This window comes from Sceloporus occidentalis, unplaced genomic scaffold, assembly GCF_023333645.1.
Source record: "Sceloporus occidentalis isolate IW3139 unplaced genomic scaffold, rSceOcc1.0.p SCAF_556, whole genome shotgun sequence".
In the NCBI taxonomy this organism is placed as follows: Eukaryota; Metazoa; Chordata; class Lepidosauria; order Squamata; family Phrynosomatidae; genus Sceloporus; species Sceloporus occidentalis.
Genome location: NW_028317536.1, coordinates 83,012 through 102,265, shown reverse-complemented (window position 1 = coordinate 102,265; position 19,254 = coordinate 83,012). Strand labels below are relative to the sequence as shown.

General features: G+C 42.4%; 1 protein-coding gene across 1 annotated transcript; it reads right to left on the bottom strand.

Moving 5' to 3' along the window:
* Positions 1–3,535: 3,535 nt before the first annotated feature.
* On the bottom strand, positions 3,536–5,862 carry LOC149271134 (ras-related protein Rab-30-like). The gene is made up of 4 exons (XM_089507594.1): positions 5,761–5,862; positions 5,215–5,298; positions 4,132–4,315; positions 3,536–3,786 (listed from the first exon to the last, which is right to left on the bottom strand). Exons 1-4 carry the CDS (start codon positions 5,845–5,847, stop codon positions 3,536–3,538), a joined length of 606 nt encoding a protein of 201 aa, XP_089363720.1. The 5' UTR covers positions 5,848–5,862.
* Between the last annotated feature and the right edge of the window lie 13,392 nt (positions 5,863–19,254).

Genomic DNA, 19,254 nt, shown 5'->3' with positions numbered 1-19,254 from the left:
TCTCGGACCCCAAAGGGATACGAGGACCCCGCTCCATGTACACATCCAAATAGAGGACAGATAGCGGAGTCCTTGTGTCTCCTGGGGACTGGGAGCCCCGTTATTCTGGAAGCTTCTTATCGATTACGTGAGAGTCCCTCGACACGTTTAACAAATTAACAAAAATGAATGGCTGGTTAACAGCCATTTTAACGGCTTTTGAGTAGATCTCCCCCATCCCCCATTATTCTAGAAAGTGATTTGTATATGTACATGAGCGGCAACAAAAAATCACAATCTCACTATTTTCACAAAATGTGACCTTTTCAATATCCACATTTATTTCCTCGACGAGTTTTTTTTTTTTTATAAAAAATAAAAATAAAAAAATTGCTGTAAAATTGATTTATTTTAACCAACGTCCAGCTCCTATCTCTCAACATTTTAATGTCAGAATTTTATCTGCTACAGACATGAGCTCCTGCTATCTTTAAACACTTTTTTGGCATAATAAATTTTACTTGTAGAAGAAAACATTTTTTTTCCACAATTTTATATTTATGTTTATATTTAACTTTTTCTGTAAAGTGATGACTCTCCAGTTAGACATTAAGTTTAGAAAATTTTGATTACAATTTTTTTTTTTGATCTGTGCCCCAGATCCACCAAGAAGCAAACATTTCCAATTAAAATGCTTTTATGTTTTTTTTAATAATAATTTTATTTTTGGATTTTAATTTCACAAGATAAATAAAAATAGAAATAAAAAAAATGAATGAAAGAATAAACAAAAAAAACAAAAACATATTAGTTTGTCCTTACAAATTTAATTGTGATAATTTTAATATATATATAAAAAAAAAATGTGGTCCACAGCACAAAGAATGAGAAAAAAGCCCAAAAACATATGTTTGTCCTCACAAATTTAATTGTGATATTTATATAAAATAAAAAAAAACAAGTGTGGTCCAAAGCGTTTAATAATACAGCATTAAAGCATAAACTAGTACAGACTGAATACATTCTTGTGAAATAATACGTAGGATTTAAATGTTTTATTTTGTTCGGAATCCGACGCGTTTTGTAGGTTACGCTTGTAAACAATTTAAATAAAACAGCAAGAAAAAAAAATCTGGGATTATACAAAATTTTACATTTTTCTAGTAACTCAAATATGTACAATGATGAAAGCATCTCACAGAATACTTTTTAAAAATGTTGGCCGGTATTACACAAAAATACATAAAAATATGGAAAAAATTAATATTTGAAAATTAATATTTTAAAATATCCCATAAAAACATTCAGAAATTGAAAGATAACGTAAGGAAATAAAATATAAATCGGTTTAATCCATAAAATTATGCAGGGGTTATCGGTGGAACACAAATAGGTCAATAATAAAGTATTCGGAATTTTATAACCAATTATAGGGGGAAAAAGTGCATCTCACCACCGATGAAAAAAAAATATCCATAAAATATTACGTTTGATTTTATTTTGATAAAAAAAAATTTTTTTTAAAAATCCTAAATTTAAAAAAAAAATTTATAATGATGAAAATTTTAGGGTAGGGTCAGACATTCGTTACAGAAGACAATATTGTTAATTGAGAATGTGATAAATCTGTGTTTTGTATTTATTTTTCATGGGAAAAAAAAAAGATCTGCCTATTGTACCGGAGCATAGAATTGGAAACTCTGTGATTAAAGCACATACAAAAAAGAAATTATTACACACACTTGGTATAATTCCATCGACGAAAAATAAATAAATCACATTTCACAGGATGAATTATTTTAAAGCAATCTAACAAGATGGGGCGAAGAACAGAGAAATAAAAAATCCTCATATTACATATGCAATAAATAAAAAAATGGAATAGGTTCCTCATTGTATACGGACAGTCGGCGGATATCTCTCTTGGTTTAAGATTTTCATTTGTCCTCTTGGAATTTTGAAAGCCAGGGTTTGTAAAGCTGTCGCGGAACCTCAGTGGCCGTAAATTTAAATGTAGGACTTGCCTACGGTGGGATTTTCAGGTCCCCACCTTGAGGGATCTCCAAAGACAGAGCCATCATAGGAAGCCACTAATACTCCAAACCCTTCCCAAATACCCAATCTCTTCCCCTCACCAGGGGTAGCTTCTTTCTTCTTCTTCTTGGCCCCAATGATGGAGAACTCTTGGTACCCAACCCAACGCTTTAATTATTATACTCTGATTGTGACCAAGCCACATATTTCATGGACCTCTTGGAGCAAGGATTTTTACCCCTCCATTGTGTGGTAGGAAGGGTAGACTGGAACCAGGAGGTCTATGGCCAAAATGGATGGAGCACTAAGTCACTCGGCTTTGGTCTCCATTTTTGCCCCAAAGGCCACTAGCACTCATCCCTTGGTCTTTATGTCATCGGCACTAGAACTCAGACAGAGGACTGCGGGGGTCATGAAACAATTTATGGATCTCGAATGCCCTTTGGTGGAAACGACGTTTTGGATGTATTTGTTACTTGCAGGGGAAGGTTAATGTCACGGGACAGGTCGAGTGACTCTGAATGAGCTCCGAATCACAGCGGAGTTTCACAGTGTTTTAAATGTCAAAGTTAGTAACGCCGTTCTGATTGGCTTCCCATTTAATCTTTTTTTTAATATAAGGTGTTATAATTGGTGTATAGAACAGGAAATGGGAGGAGCTTAGGATGAGTGACGAAAAAAACCTAATAGAAGGATGGCAAATTTAATAATAATAAAAAAAGCTTAACACAGTTCATTGTACAGCGCTGCGGAAAATTTAAACGCAACAGAAACTGGGGATTTTTGAATAATTTAGCATTTAAAAAAAAAAAAAAGTATTGATGGCTCCTCACAGGGGTTTTAATGTCCGGGACCGTCCTCCATGTGAGTTCCCCCTGTGATATTTTGCAGTTTTTAACATCCCGTTTCTTCTTTCACTCTCAAAACGGAAAGATTGACTTTTTTCGGCACGACGAAGCCGGGATAGAAAACCCGAACCTGTATAATTTGTCTTTCATTTAAAATGTTTAAAAAAAAAAAAAAAAAAAAACTAGAAAAAAATCCGTAGCTTAGACCCTCAACAAAAAAAGAAACAAGCAAAAAAAAGGGGGGGGGAGGGATGCAGCAAAAATATTACTGTTTTCCTAAAAATAATATAAAAAAAACTTAACGGAAGCAGAGAATATATTCACGGTGCTCATTTTTCTTATAAACACGCAAAAAGTTTTTTTTTTCCCATGTCCTTAAAATTACTTTTCTATTTATTAGAAAAAAAGCCTCCCCGTCTGGTTAAATCTGTACAGCTTTTGTCTTTTTTTGTTAAAAACACTCTGAGCGGCGCACCTCCTCCAGAAACCATACTCTGCCTCGCTATGGTGACCTGCGGGGGGGAAAAAAGGCATGCGGCCCTCCATGCTTAAACCCGACCCGGGGCAGATGTCAGAAGGTCAATACAGGAACGTCCCTCGCAGAGATGGGGCCCATTCCGAGTGTTTCGGGGTTTTTTTTTTCCTCCCCACTCGTTTTCTCGCCGTTTCCGGATCTAATTGAAGTTACAGCAGTTCAAATAACTGATGGTTTTCCCTTCTCCCGGCAGCGAGGAGTCCAAATTGTTGACCAGCGCGTTTTGCCGCGCCTCGCCGATCAGGCGGCAGGCCAAGTCCAGGAAAAGCTTCTCCACGTTGTCCGACTCTTTGGCGGAGGTTTCTAGATAATACATTTTTTGGGACTCTGCAAACTCTTCAGCTCTCTGCTGCGAGACCTCCCTTCGTTCTGCCAGGTCGATCTTATTACCTGCAAAACATAAAAAAACTAAAAAAAAGATCGGCCCCACCCGGCCCCCGTCTAGTCACCCGTTTCTCCTGCTGTAAAGACTCGAACCTTAATCAGTCGTTGGTCTCGTATTAGATTCAGGAGCCGTATGTCTATCCCATGCATGTTTAATACCCTCACTGTATTACCCTCTACCGCCTCTGCTGGGAGGCTGTTCCACTTATGTACCATCTTTTTGGTAAGGTTAAAACTTACTATCTGTGAGAAGCTGTCACTGCGCATGCGTGACGCGAGCCCCCCTTATACGCAGGGATATGATGGCTTCCCGGCCAGTAGGTGACCCGGATATTGGCTGCTATGACCTACCCACAAGCACGGTGATGACCTCATTGTTGGCGTACTGCTCTATCTCCCTCAGCCATTCCGGAAGGCAGCGGAACGATTCCTCGCAGGTGATGTCATAAGTCAGGATCAAAGCGTTGGCACTTCGGTAATAACTCTGAGTGATGGAGCGGAACCTCTCCTGCCCCGCAGTGTCCCAAATCTGCAGCTACACAACAGAGAACAGCAGCATTTACAATCCTTCCCTGTATAATGTATAGATAAATCAGTGTCCCCTGCCCCTGTATAATGTATAGATAAATCAGTGACCGGCCCCCTGTATAATGTATAGATAAATCAGTGAGCCAGCCCTGTATAATGTATAAATAAATCAGTTAGCCGGCCCCTGTATAATGTATAGATAAATCAGTGTCCCCTGCCCCTGTATAATGTATAGATAAATCAGTGAGCCGGCCCCCTGTATAATGTATTGATAAATGAGCGAGCCGGCCCCCTGTATAATGTATAGATAAATCAGTGAGCCGGCCCCCTGTATAATGTATAGTTAAATCAGCGACCCGGCCCCGTGTATAATGTATAGATAAATCAGTGAGCCAGCCCTGTATAATGTATAAATAAATCAGTTAGCCGGCCCCTGTATAATGTATAGTTAAATCAGTGTCCCCTGCCCCTGTATAATGTATAGATAAATCAGTGAGCCGGCCCCCTGTATAATGTATTGATAAATCAGCGAGCCGGCCCCCTGTATAATGTATTGATAAATCAGCGAGCCGGCCCCCTGTATAATGTATAGATAAATCAGTGAGCCGGCCCCTGTATAATGTATAGATAAATCAGTGAGCCGGCCCCCTGTATAATGTATTGATAAATCAGCGAGCCGGCCCCTGTATAATGTATAGATAAATCAGTGAGCCGGCCCCCTGTATAATGTATTGATAAATCAGTGAGCCGGCCCCCTGTATAATGTATTGATAAATGAGCGAGCCGGCCCCCTGTATAATGTATAGAGTAATCAGTGACTCGCCCTGTAGAATGTATAGGGTAGACACATTTCTGGGAGATAATGGGGGTTTATTCGCTAAGCGGTGTTATTTGCGGGTTCTTTACCTTTATCTTTTCACCTTTTATCTCCACCGTTTTTATCATAAAATCCACCCCGATGGTGGCCCCCTGACCGGGGGGGAAGAGACCCTGAAAAGACCCAAAAAAATGGAAAATGTTCATCGTCCTGAAATGTCCTCTCTGGGTGAAAGGGGGTGAAATCGTGAGCTTTTGTGGACTACAACTCCCATCACCACCAAGCGGAGTGATGACAAGAGCCCACAGGGGCAGCAGAGGGTGAGAGGGTTGGGGGTCTGCGGACACAATTATGGGATTTAACCCCTTCTATTTCCATATTAGCAGCGGCCTCCCTATGGGAGAGAAATGTGCCCCGACCCCCTGGCACTCAAAGGGTTAATGTTATGCCAAATCTTCTCCCTTTGCCTTATTGTAGCAGCGCTACGGAATCTGCTGGCGCTATATAAATACACATAATGTGATTGCCCCCGGCAGGGAACGCGCAGGCATTTGGGGCTAAACAAGGATAACTAACAGACCGGGGAGAGGGGCAAAAGCCGAAGCCGGGGCCCCCGGAAGGCAGGAGCCACTCACCTGAGTGAATCGCCGGACGAGGCAGGTCTTCCCGACCCCGGCGTTCCCGATCAGAACGATCTTGAAGAGGAAATCGTAATCCTCCATCTTCACGGCTGCAGGAGACACAAGCGGAGCGGGGGTCAGAGCGTCAGCTCACGGGGACAGTCCCGTTATCTGCTCGGCTGCAAACAAGACTTTATCCCTCCAGGCAGACAGGACAAAGTCCCCGCTCCACACCCACTTCCACGAGGCGCGGGGGTTATTCCGCCCCGCGTGAGTTAAGGTCGTATGATAAGGGTGACCATAATATCCCTCTATCAATTCTATCAGGGCCCCTTATTCTTCTTCTTCTAAATGCCCCACTCAGTTACATAAATACCCCTGGCCACGCCTCTAACCACACCCCCTAAAAAGTGCCCCATTGGCTATTAGGAATTTAGTTAGTATGATATAATATATGGCAGATCTGTAGTTTTTATTCTTTTCCCAAAACAAAATCAATTAAAAAGCATTTTTTTCAGTTTCTATGACAACAGCCTATCATTGTTAATAACACGCTTAACGAATTCCTTCTGGGAAATGATGAGCTTGGATACAAAGGGTTAACTTTAGCGCAGTGGGTGGAACAGCAGCTTTAAATGGAACCCGCCGGCAGATCGGCCCCATCTGGCCCCCATCTAGTCTCACGCAGCTTCCAGTCCCCAAAGTTAAAATAATCCATATTTATGTATCTATGCGGACCCCGCGGGAGCAGCCATCCCCACTTCCTGTTCTCAGGATCCGCACGATTATTCCTCCCCATTAAGTTATCTCCCCCCTATTGTAAGAGAGCTGATTTGTAAGGCTGGGGGGAGGGGAGAGAAAATGGTCAGATAATGCTGGATCTGCCACGGGCTGCCACTGATTTTAGCTTCCTGGCCGAGACCTCAAATATTTCACGTTAATGAACCAATGAGGCGGTTTATGGGGGGCGCGATCATCTCCTAACTGCTAAGCTGCCGGCAGACATCGGTGCGGCACTTTATTTACCGCGCGAGACGCTGGAAATACTGTTGGCGCATTTCATGAGACACCCAGCGGGGTATATTAATTGGGTGTTGGATGACGGGAACAACCTCCCAGCAGAAGTGGCAGAGGCTAATTCGGTGAGGGGATTTTTACATGCATTGTTTTAGTGGGTGTGGTTAGAGGCGGGGCTGTAGTTAGGACTATTGGTGTAACTTGGTGGGGCATTTAGAAGAAGAATAATGGGGGTTTATTTACTCCGTTTAGTTTATAAAGCTGTTTCTATACACATTATCGGGGCTTTTAGGGCCGTAGAACCCTGCGATCCCCTCATACCCAGCAAACATTCTCACCTCCTAGAAAAGAGGGGCATCAGGGGAGGAGAGAGGGGGATCAGGGGGGGGAGAGAGGGGCATCAAGGATTTGGGGTCCAGAGAAGGACTGGACAAGCTAAACAGGAACACTTGGCAGGTACACATCATCACCAGTATGGCCCCTTGGACAGTCTCTGCCTTTGTATTTGTTACCCACCTATGAGTAAGCAAGTGCCTCGGGTCGCGCTGACATACATATTATTATTATAACTATTCATTGATGTATATAGCGCCATCATACACCACAGCGCTGTACAAGGTACGCAGGCCGAACAGTATCACGGAAGAGCTGCAGCTCCCAGACCTTACTACCCCCCCCCCCCCGGGCTGAAAGTGTTAACCTGCCAGCGTCTGAATGAGTTAATGATGACTCCGTATCCAGGCAACAGCTTAATAACGAGAACGTTCTCCAGCAAGGCCTAATTATCCGAAGTGACGGCGGCAGCGGGTGACGGGCGCGTTACCGGATAATAATAATAATAATACTCCCTATTAACCGTTTCCGTGCTTTCCAAGGCGGCTGGCGCTGAATCGGTTAAAAAAAGAATCTATAATATAAAGGAAGCCATCATATTATAGAGGGGAGATGCGGCTCGCCTCTCTGGCCTGGTCAGGTCAGAAATCAGGACTCTCCTGTGAAAACCAGGACGGTTGGGATGTACACAGTGGGAGCACAATACAGTCCTTCATTGGGGTGCCCCCCCCCCAGGTTTATGAATGGGGGATTTTCTTCCCTACAGAGAGAAATATTTCACGCCACCGAAGTAAACTCACCACACTCATCACTCTCAGCCACCGCGATGCGCACTCAATCACACCCACTACTCAGAGTCACACCATACGGTGACTCCCACTACACTCAGTTACTGTATGGTGTGGGTCACCCATCCACCCTGATGCCCCTCTCTCCTCCCCCCGATGCCCCTCTTTTCTAAGAGCTCTGAATGTTTGCTGGGTATGAGGGTATAAAATGGCTTTAAAATTAGATTGTGGCCCCGGTCGGCATCACAGTGTTCACAAGACGCAAGGGATTAATGACCAGCGGAGATGGTATGTTACGAAATTGGCCTTTGCATGTTTCCTTCACTGGAAATAAATGACCATTCAGATGGGGAGAGCGATAATTGCCCCCCGCGGGGTATTTTCTCCATTCTGACTGATGATTCACGCGGCTGGATGCGAACCCGGGCGATAAATCTGCGGGCATTTAATGAAGAGACGCACCGCGGATCCACGCTGAGCACCTGCAGACACCAACGTCTCATTCATTCAGATTCAGTGGCCGCAGCCTGTGACACCCTGAGCGGCACGGGGGGCCGAGTCTGGACTATCTAAATGACTGAGGCTATTTGCCTTCACCACTTCTGCTGGGTGGCTGTTCCATTTATCTACCCCCCTGTTGCAGCAATGCATAAGATTCTGTAAATGACATCCACTGCGCGCAGCCATAAAAAAATCTATACGTTCTAAATCAACACCTTCTCCGTATTACCCTCTACCACTTCTGCTGAGAGGCTGTTCCACTTATCTATCCTCCTCTCAGTAAAGTAAAACTCCTTTATGTTACAGCTAAAAACGAGCAAAAATGTAAACTAGAGGGTCAGAGGCTGAGATGAAAAGGAAGGAAGTTTTACTTTGCTGAGGGGGTGGTAGATAAGCAGAACAGCCTCCCAGCAGAAGTGGTAGAGGGTAATCCAGTGAGGGTATTAAACATCTATGGGATAGACATACGGCTCCTGAAAACGACTGATTTCTAACAAACAGAGGAGAGGCCAAACGGGAGGATGGGGCCCCATTTAACCATTTAAAATCTTGTCTCTAATAGGCTGTTGCCATAGAAACTGATAAAGCTTTTGTGTCAGTTACATCTGATTAAACCATACATAAAATACATTTACAGATTTATTAGGGTAAAAGGTGGATCTCTCACAATTGTTTTTGTCTTTGTATCGTTTTAATAAATATTTATTTTTACCCCGGTTGTAGTTTTTGCCCCATAATATGAAGTTTTCAGGCAGCCGCATATCAGCCGTTTGTATGATTCTCGCTCTGTTATCTGATCCCCGATCTACTAAACCCCCCGACTCCTTATCATACTGCCTGTGGGGAGCAATAGACTGGCTCGGTCTTAATCACCCAGCCAGACTCTCTGACTAATGAAAGTCTATGGAGGAACGGACTTCATTAGCATTGCCATAAAGCGTCAGCTCAGTGCGCTGATTGAGCCGGGAAAGTCACCCAAAATATCACATGACTGATAATATTAAATACCCTAATAATTCCTCGGCAGAACATTAAACCGTCTCTGGGACGTTCCTCGTTCCTAAAAAAGTAAATCATAAAAAATTCTTGTGAATTTTGAAATTTTTCTGCATGAAACCAAATCTTGTTGAGACTGGAGAGGCCGACATGCGCAGACAGACACCCCCCCCCCCTCTGGGGCCGATAACCGATTATCCGGCAGCTTATGGAATGTAACGTTTTTGAAACATTTTTGTAGAATCCCTTCCAGCCGGAACTAAATGCAGAAATCAGGCCCCCCCACCCCCGGCGGAAAGAAAGAGCTAAACAAAAGAGTTAAAAATAACTAAAAGAATGTGTATATATTTATATAAAAGACAAATGACTGAAATGAATGGGTTAATCCAGCACTTTAAATAAAGACTTTACCCCTCTCTGGGGCCGACAGACGGGGTCGATACACAATCACCTGCTTTACGTCCCACTCAGCCGCACACATTGTTTTTGGACAAACGACTTCTCAAAACCCAACAAAGCCCAGCCGGCCACAAACCACCAACCACGGGTGGCAGATCCGGTCCGCCAGCAATAAAAGAACCGAAAATTCCTAAAACCATCGTCTGACCAGAAGTTTAACGCGAATCCGAAAGTCTGGCTTCACTGCTGCCACCCCCTGCCCCTCAGCATACCTCTCAAGTGTCAGGGATTTGGAGGGGCAGTCCTGTTCAAATATCCATTTTATTAGTCCCTCGCTGTATTACCCTCTACCACTTCTGCTGGGAGGCAGTTCCTCACTCTTCTCTTTCTCCATGAATCCGTCCACTTTGTGGGGACACAATGCGCACCATGGCAACAGCCGTTCCTCCAATCAGAGCAGAGAGTGTGTGCAGAGGCTCTGTGATGGCCAATGGCATCTCACTTATTTGATGAAGGCGCCATTAAAGCCTCCGTCGCGAGGAGTAGTTGTTGCATTTGCTGTCTTTCCGCAGAGGGAACATTTCTAAGCCCCCTCAGTGCTGATTGTTCTCTCAGTTACTCTCAGTTTGTTTCTTACTCCATTGAAGAACAAAATTCATTGATGCGCGAAGAGGGGCCCCGAACGGCCGCACAGGGGCCCCGCACACTGTCCCTGCAGCCGAGTTCCAATCACAACACCCACCGAATAACAACTCATCCTAACGCTCCGAATCGCAGACTCCAGATCCTCTGCCAGGAACCGCTAAACCTTGTTTCTGATCCTCCGTGTTTTCTGTCGCTGCCCGAACGAGGACGAGTGCTGATGATGTCACGGCGCACGTCAATCAGCTGCGCACCTCTCAGCCAATCAGCTGCGACCGGACACCACGAATCCGTGTTCTCGGGACAGAGGTAGAGCTCGGTGGGACAGCAGGATTTGGGGCTCTGCACATGCACAATAGAGCTGCCAGTTTGAATGACACTTTACCCCCTCAAGCTCCGCCCCCTGTGTCCTGATTCGTCAGGGATTGAAGTTAAGAGTTCTGCTCTGGTATGTAAAGAGGGAAAAATCTATCAATTTTTTTACATCATATAAACTTTTCAGTTGCTATGACAACAACCTATCACTGCCTGCTTTTGTGTCACATGACAATTAAGTGTTCCCGGCAAAACTTCCACTAAGCAGAATTTGTAATTGTTAAGGAAGGACCTCACAGCGGTCCGGCCCTGGCACTTTAAGGCCGATGGGTGGATATGGGCGGCCACGGGCTACGTATATATCGAGGCATTGGCTGCTTGCTGCAAAAAAAAAAAAACCAACATATATTTATAAAAATATATAATATTTATAATTGATAAAATCCTAATAAAATTATTTATTTCTGCATTTGGAATTTCCGGAAACAGCTTCTAGAAAATCCGCTACTGCGGCACCAGATAATGAAATCTGGACCACGGGAATGTGGGACAAAGGTAGGGCTCGGTGAGCGGCACAATCGGGACAGTTGGGAGGCCTGCGGGGCTCGTTATGCGTTATATTGTGCAAACATTCGCGACAGGAGCTGCAACCTCTTTCCTACAGCCGGCGAGCGGGATCTTCAAAACTTTATTTAAAAAACAAATCTCACAGTCCAATAGGAAAGTCGAACCCTGCGAGTCCCGCCCTGTACGATGCAGAGTAAAGTATTTGGGTAAATCTCACAAAATTAACGGTGCTTCTCTGAGGACTCGGCGTTCTCCCGCTGATCACAGCCATTTATAACGCAGAGGATCGGCAGCACGAGCTTCATGTCTGCGGGAATATCCCCGTCAAGCAAATACGGAAGGAACGTTTAATGTCACTGCTCCAACTATTCTCAACACTGATTGGCAGGAAAGGACTCCTTATCCAATCAATGAGAGCCTTTTCTGTGCATTAATATAACATTCTGAGAAGAACCTCCCAGCTTTCACCAAACGGTCATGCATTGATGGTCCGTTTACCATCTTATCCCGTCCTTATAACCCGTTATATCCCTGTATATTCCTCATATTATATATTATATACTCTCCGGCCGTATAACTAATCCCGTCCTTATAACCCGTTATATCCCTGTATATTCCTCATATTATATATTATATACTCTCCGGCCGTATAACTAATCCCGTCCTTATAACCCGTTATATCCCTGTATATTCCTCATATTATATATTATATACTCTCCGGCCGTATAACTAATCCCGTCCTTATAACCCGTTATATCCCTGTATATTCCTCATATTATATATTATATACTCTCCGGCCATATAACTAATCCCGTCCTTATAACCCGTTATATCCCTGTATATTCCTCATATTATATATTATATACTCTCCGCGCCGTATAACTAATCCAGTCCCAGTTATATACCTATACTGTATAACGCACTAGGGGTTTTATTACTGTATACAGCGCTGGGGGGTTATATTACTGTATACAGCGCTGGGGGTTATGTTACTGTATACAGCGCTGGGGGTTATATTACTGTATACAGCACTTAGGGGATATTACTGTATACAGCGCTGGGGGGTTATAATACTGTATACAGCGCTGGGGGTAATATTACTGTATAGAGCGCTGGGGGGTTATATTACTGTATACAGCGCTGGGGGGTTATATTACTGTATACAGCGCTGGGGGGGTTATATTACTGTATACAGCGCTGGGGGTTATATTACTGTATACAGCGCTGGGGGTTATATTACTGTATACAGCGCTGGGGGTTATATTACTGTATACAGCGCTGGGGGGTTATATTACTGTATAAAGCGCTGGGGGTTATATTACTGTATGCAGCGCTGGGGGTTATATTACTGTATACAGCGCTGGGGGGTATATTACTGTATACAGCGCTGGGGGGTTATATTACTGTACACAGCGCTGGGGGGGTTATATTACTGTATACAGCGCTGGGGGTTATATTACTGTATGCAGCGCTGGGGGGTTATATTACTGTATACAGCACTGGGGGTTATATTACTGTATGCAGCGCTGGGGGGTTATATTACTGTATACAGCGCTGGGGGGGTTATATTACTATAAACAGCGCTGGGGGGGTATATTACTGTATACAGCACTGGGGGGTTATATTACTGTATGCAGCGCTGGGGGGTATATTACTGTATACAACGCTGGGGGGTTATATTACTGTATACAGCGCTGGGGGGTTATATTACTATATACAGCGCTGGGGGGTTATATTACTGTATGCAGCGCTGGGGGGTTATATTACTATATACAGCGCTGGGGGGTTATATTACTATATACAGCGCTGGGGGGGTATTACCATACCTGGGAACTTCTTGGCTCCGGCTACCCGGATCCTTCCCTTGCCGGTTGCCGCCAGGACTGCACACTGACGGCAGCAGGAAACATCCCCATTTAAAGGCCAAAATGGGCGGGGAGTGGGGGCGTGTCAAGACCCCGCTCTCACGACCCGGAGAACCGGAGGGGCAGCGCTCACCCGTCAAACCCGGAGAGTTCCCAGGTATGGTTATTACTGCATACAGCGCTGGGGGGTTTATTTCATGGGATTTCTCCCTGTGATGAGTTAACAAAGTAACAGAAATAAAATCTGTAACAGAAAAAAATAACTCAAAAGATTGCAGCGATGTAAAGGTAAAAGATGTAAACGTTGGCAATTTTAATAATTAAAAACAAATCCAAAATTAATTATTTGAGGCGAAATATCCGGCCAATCATTTCATGAACGTGACTCCCTTCCCCGCTTCGTGGCCTCGTATAACTCTTCTGGCTCCAGAATGCAGGAATTTAGCAATACTAAAAAAAAAATGGTCTCTGGAAGATGTTCCGCACGGAACACAACGTCTGCGGGGTATTTTTTTAGGAGGAAAACGAGACAATTCAAGATTATTTATATTTTTTATGCGTCTTATAACGAAATCTGTGTCTTCTTTTAACGAGATCAGAATCTAACACTAGAGGGTCAGAGGCTGAGATGGAATGGAAGGAAGTTTTACTTTACTGAGAGGGTGGTGGATAAGTGGAACAGCCTCCCAGCAGAAGTGGTAGAGGGTAATACAGTGAGGGTATTAAACACGCATGGGATAGACATACGGCTCCTGAATCTAAGACGAGACCAACGACTGATTAAGGTTTGAGTCTTTACAGCGGGAGAAGCGGGCAGACAGCAATCTAAAAAGCAGGTAGAGTTACCCAAAAATAACCCGGGTTTAATTAAAAAAGCTTTATATTTGCCCTGCAGAAACACATTTTTCTTTATGGCGCACCTCGTTACAACACGCATTAGACTTTTACAGGGCTATGGAATAAGTTGGCGCTATAGAAATGCAATAGATGATATTATTATTATAACTATTATTATTATCAAACCTATTCAATTTCCCCTCTATACGGTGATAGTAAAATATAAATAATGGTAATATTATTATTAGCAACAATAATAATAAAAGTAAGAATAATAACAATAGCTAAAAAATATTCAATTTCTCCGCTAAATGATTATACTAAAATATAAATACTTATAATAATAGCAAAAATATTCAATTTCTCAACTATATGATTATACTAAAATAAAAATAATATTAATAGCAAAAATATTTAATTTCTCAACTATATGATTATACTAAAATATAAATACTTATAATAATAGCAAAAATATTCGATTTCTCAACTATATGATTATACTAAAATAAAAATACTTATAATAATAGCAAAAATATTCAATTTCTCAACTATATGATTATACTGATAAACTTACTACTTATAAATAAAATATAACAGATAAGAATTTTTAGGTCCCAGAATATTTTTTTTAGAATGTTAATAACAATTATTAATTAAAAATAATATTCCAAAAAATAAATATTGAAAATGTTACATGGCGGCTCGGAGAGGTTCATCGCTGAACAAAACCGCGAAGGCAAAAAATAAAATAATATTAAAAATAAATAATAAAAATAGAGGAAATTGGATTTGACAGAAAAGAAGCCGCAGGCGGAGGCTCCAGATCCGTCTCCCACCAGGAAGGAAACCGAGCCGAGATCTTGAAGCGATTAAAGCAAAGCCGTTCGCCTTCTGCGTCCTGATCGCGGTCAGCACCGGCGGCAGGAGTGGGGGAGGGGGGGCTAGGAAAAGAATCCCCCCAATACAGCTGGAAGGGGGACACCACGGAAAGTTAAAGGGACCACCCAGCTCTGAAATGCATTAAAGCGGATATGGCCCTTTAAATATTAAAGGGAACCTGTTACAGCCTGGAGATCTGTGGCAAAAGGTGGCAGAGTCAGCCGACGCTTTATACGGCCCACAAAAGTTGTGCAAAAAAACTTATTTAATAGCAAATAAATATTTGTAAGCATTTAGTTTGCTCTATTTTAGATTTATTTGCATGTTTTGATTCACCGGCCGATAAACTGATAAGGAAGATCCTGATTTGTTGATAAATGCATTCTTTCCCTGTGAATAATGACATTAATCGACTGGGATGACATCATAGGGCAAGACAGACGGAACGGTGCGCCGTTATCAATTTTTACAGATATTAACGCTCCGAAAACTGCAAATCACATGAAATAGTGTTCTTACTTACGGGTAACTGGCCCCATTCGGCCCCTCGTCTTGTCTGTAACGACTCAAACCTTAATCAGTCGTTGGTCTCGTCTTAGATTCAGGAGCCGTATGTCTATCCCATGCATGTTTAATACCCTCACTGTATTAGCCTCTACCACCTCTGCTGGGAGGCTGTTCCGGTTCGCTACCACCCTCTCAGTAAAGTCAAGTGGTGTAAAACAACTGAAAATCAGATCCAGATAGTTCTGCTTAACCCCTGCCCACATGGTTTGTTCCAAAAAAACCCAAAAAACACCTTTTCTTTTCTTTTAACCCCTTTTTTATTTTTTTTTTAGTAAAGTCTTCTCCGGTTTACCTATCGCTCTCAGTCAATGAGCCGAAGACATCTCCTGCGACCTGCACCCATTTGTTATACTCAGAGCCGGTCAGCTCCGGTTCTGGGGAGCCCCCCGCGCAAGCGAAGAAAGTGCTCTCAGCGGCATGAAAGCCCTGAAGCTGCAGCTTATCTGCTTACAAAGGGGGGGGTTTACGTTTCAAAAAAGGAAGAATTTGCCTTTTGAGATGCGCAGCCGGGCGTCAGAACGCGGCCCGGGGGGGCAATTTGCATGCCGCGCGTGTCTGAGCATGAAATCCGTTATAGGAGGAACACCGGAGAACCAGAGCTACGCAGCTGCCGTGAGAACCCCGTCTACAACTACGTCCCGGACCCCAGCGGAACAGACTCGGATCAGGCATGAGTGAGACCGGCACACGCTCACTAACTGCCTGGTAATAGAGATGACGAGAAGTTTTACTTTACTGAGAGGTTGGTAGATAAGTGGAACAGCCTCCCAGCAGAAGTGGTAGAGGGTAATACAGTGAGGGTATTAAACATGCACGGGATAGACATACGGCTCCTGAATCTAAGACGAGACCAACGACTGATTAAGGTTTGAGTCTTTACAGCAGGAGAAACGGGTGACTAGACGGGGGCCGGATGGGGCCGATCTGCCGGCGGGTTCTAGATTACTATGTAACATGTATGTATAGGGCATTGCGTGTGAAGCTGCACGCTGTCCTAATCAATAGCCCACTCAGCCGTGATGAATTGGGTTTAATCGCCTTATCAATGTCACTCTAGGTTACGCGTCGCAGCCCGGCGCCCGCTCCGCGTTTCTAGGTCACCAACAGGCTTTTAGCTCTAATTCCGAAAATACTTCACGTTCTCAGATCCAGAGCGTTTAGAATGTCCGTGCTGATCACTGATCAGTGCTAGTGTATGGATCGGGGGGGCGGGGAGCAAGAGATAGGAAGTAATGGTGGTTATCTGAAATATTACCCCACCGCTGAGGGGTCCGAGGGGCCCGAGGGCTCGCTGCTCGCACCATATGGCCAGACGGAATGAGATTATTCTGGAAAAGAGCTCTAACCCCTCCGAGGTTAATTGGTTGCAGATTATGTAAACCGTCTGTGGAATTTCTCTGCATTGGGTCAAACGGAACAAAAAAAATGCTTACTTCAGTAAAATTGTCACCGATATTAGAAATAAATCCAGTATAAAACTGCTAAGGGTCAGAAAAACCAAGAATCTGCTGTCTAGATCAGTTCTAAAAACCAAGGACCTGTTATGACTTAGTAACATAGAAATTAAGGTTAAAAAGGACCATCACATTGTCCAGATCAGTTCTAAAAAAAACAAGACTCTCTCGTCTAGATTAGTTGTAAAGAAAATCAAGAGTCCATGGTCAAGGTCAGTTCTAAAAACCCCCAATCCATCGGCCTACTGTAGATCAGTTCTTAAAACCCAGAATACGTCCTCTAGATCAGTTCTAATAACCCAGAATCCCTCCTCTAGATCAGTTCTAAAAATCCAGAATCTGTCATCTAGATCAGTTCTAATAACCCAGAATCCCTCTAGATCAGTTCTAATAACCCAGAATCTATCCTCTAGATCAGTTCTAATAACCCAGAATCCCTCTAGATCAGTTCTAATAACCCAGAATCTGCCATCTAGTTCAGTTCTAATAACCCAGAATACGTCCTCTAGATCAGTTCTAATAACCCAGAATACGTCCTCTAGATCAGTTCTAATAACCCAGAATACGTCCTCTAGATCAGTTCTAAAAATCCAGAATCTGTCATCTATATCAGTTCTAATAACCCAGAATCCGTCCTCTAGATCAGTTCTAAAAATCCAGAATCTGTCATCTAGATCAGTTCTAATAACCCAGAATCTGTCATCTAGATCAGTTCTAATAACCCAGAATCTGCCATCTAGTTCAGTTCTAATAACCCAGAATACGTCCTCTAGATCAGTTCTAATAACCCAGAATACGTCCTCTAGATCAGTTCTAATAACCCAGAATCCGTCCTCTAGATCAGTTCTAAAAATCCAGAATCCGTCCTCTAGATCAGTTCTAAAAATCCAGAATCTGTCATCTAGATCAGTTCTAATAACCCAGAATCTGTCATCTAGATCAGTTCTAATAACCCAGAATCTGTCATCTAGTTCAGTTCTTATAACCCAGAATCCGTCCTCTAGATCAGTTCTAATAACCCAGAATCTGTCATCTAGATCAGTTCTAAAAAATCAGACATACATTGTCTAGATCAGTTCTAAAAACCCAGAATCTGACATATTTTTCAGTTCTTGGCCTAGATTAGTTCCCAACACCTAGAACCTATTGACCTAGATCAGTACTAGAGACCCAGAATCTGTCACAAAGATCAGCTTTAAAATCCAGCTTCAGGATCATCTGCAGAGCCCTGTACACCTCGTTCCGATCAGCTCGGCGGGAAAGATCTAGAGCCCACCGGCTCGCACCGCGCAATCACTGGAGGGCAAACCATCCATTCCTTACACAACCTCAACGGGCAACATTTCATACCAAAACTCCTCAGCGGGGACGCCTCGTGCGCACGGATCTTGTTTCACAAAGTGCATCGATCACGTGACTCAGCGAGGGCTGACGCCATAGCAACAACATCACAAAGAATGTTATTAATTAGCTATTATCTCCAGATCAGGTTAGAACATCTAGCAGAGCCCCTGAGTCATTCGTTAACGCAATTGCTGTCTGTAAAGCCATTCCGGGGTATTAAACATAAAAAAAAAAACCATTAAAATATAGAAATCTAGAGCTGGTCTACAAAAGCTTTGTTTTATTTGAGAATAGACTGGCGAATAAACAAATCCTATAGATTGTAAGCTCTTAGGGACAAAACCATTTCTTGTCAAATCCTACAACCTCAAGTTCGGGAACGTCTTAGTGATATATAAAGAAATATATCCAGAAATAATATATAATATCCTAACTAAATACAGTATATCCAGAAATAATATATATACATATATATTATAAAGAATATATCCAGAAATATATAATATTCTAAAGAAATATATCCAGAAATGATACTTAATATTATGAAGAAATGTATCCAAAAACAATATAAAATATTTTGAAGAAATATAACAAGAAATAATATATCGTATTATAAAGGAATAATAGATCCAGAAATGAAATAGAATATTACAAAGAAATCTATCCAGAAATAATCTAAAATATTATAAAAATATATACCGTATATATACAGAAATAAAATAATATATTGTATTTAAAAGAAACATATATCCAGAAATAATCTATATTATAATATATATATATATATATCCAGAAATAATCTATATTATAATATATATATATATATCCAGAAATAATCTATATTATAATATATATATATATATCCAGAAATAATCTAAAATATTATAAAGAAATAATCTATAATATTGTAAAGAAATATAGCGTTAATAGTAACAATGTTACAGGACGTGTAATAATGTTTCAACGGATTTACTGTAACAGGATGTGATGCGTCAGATCATCAGA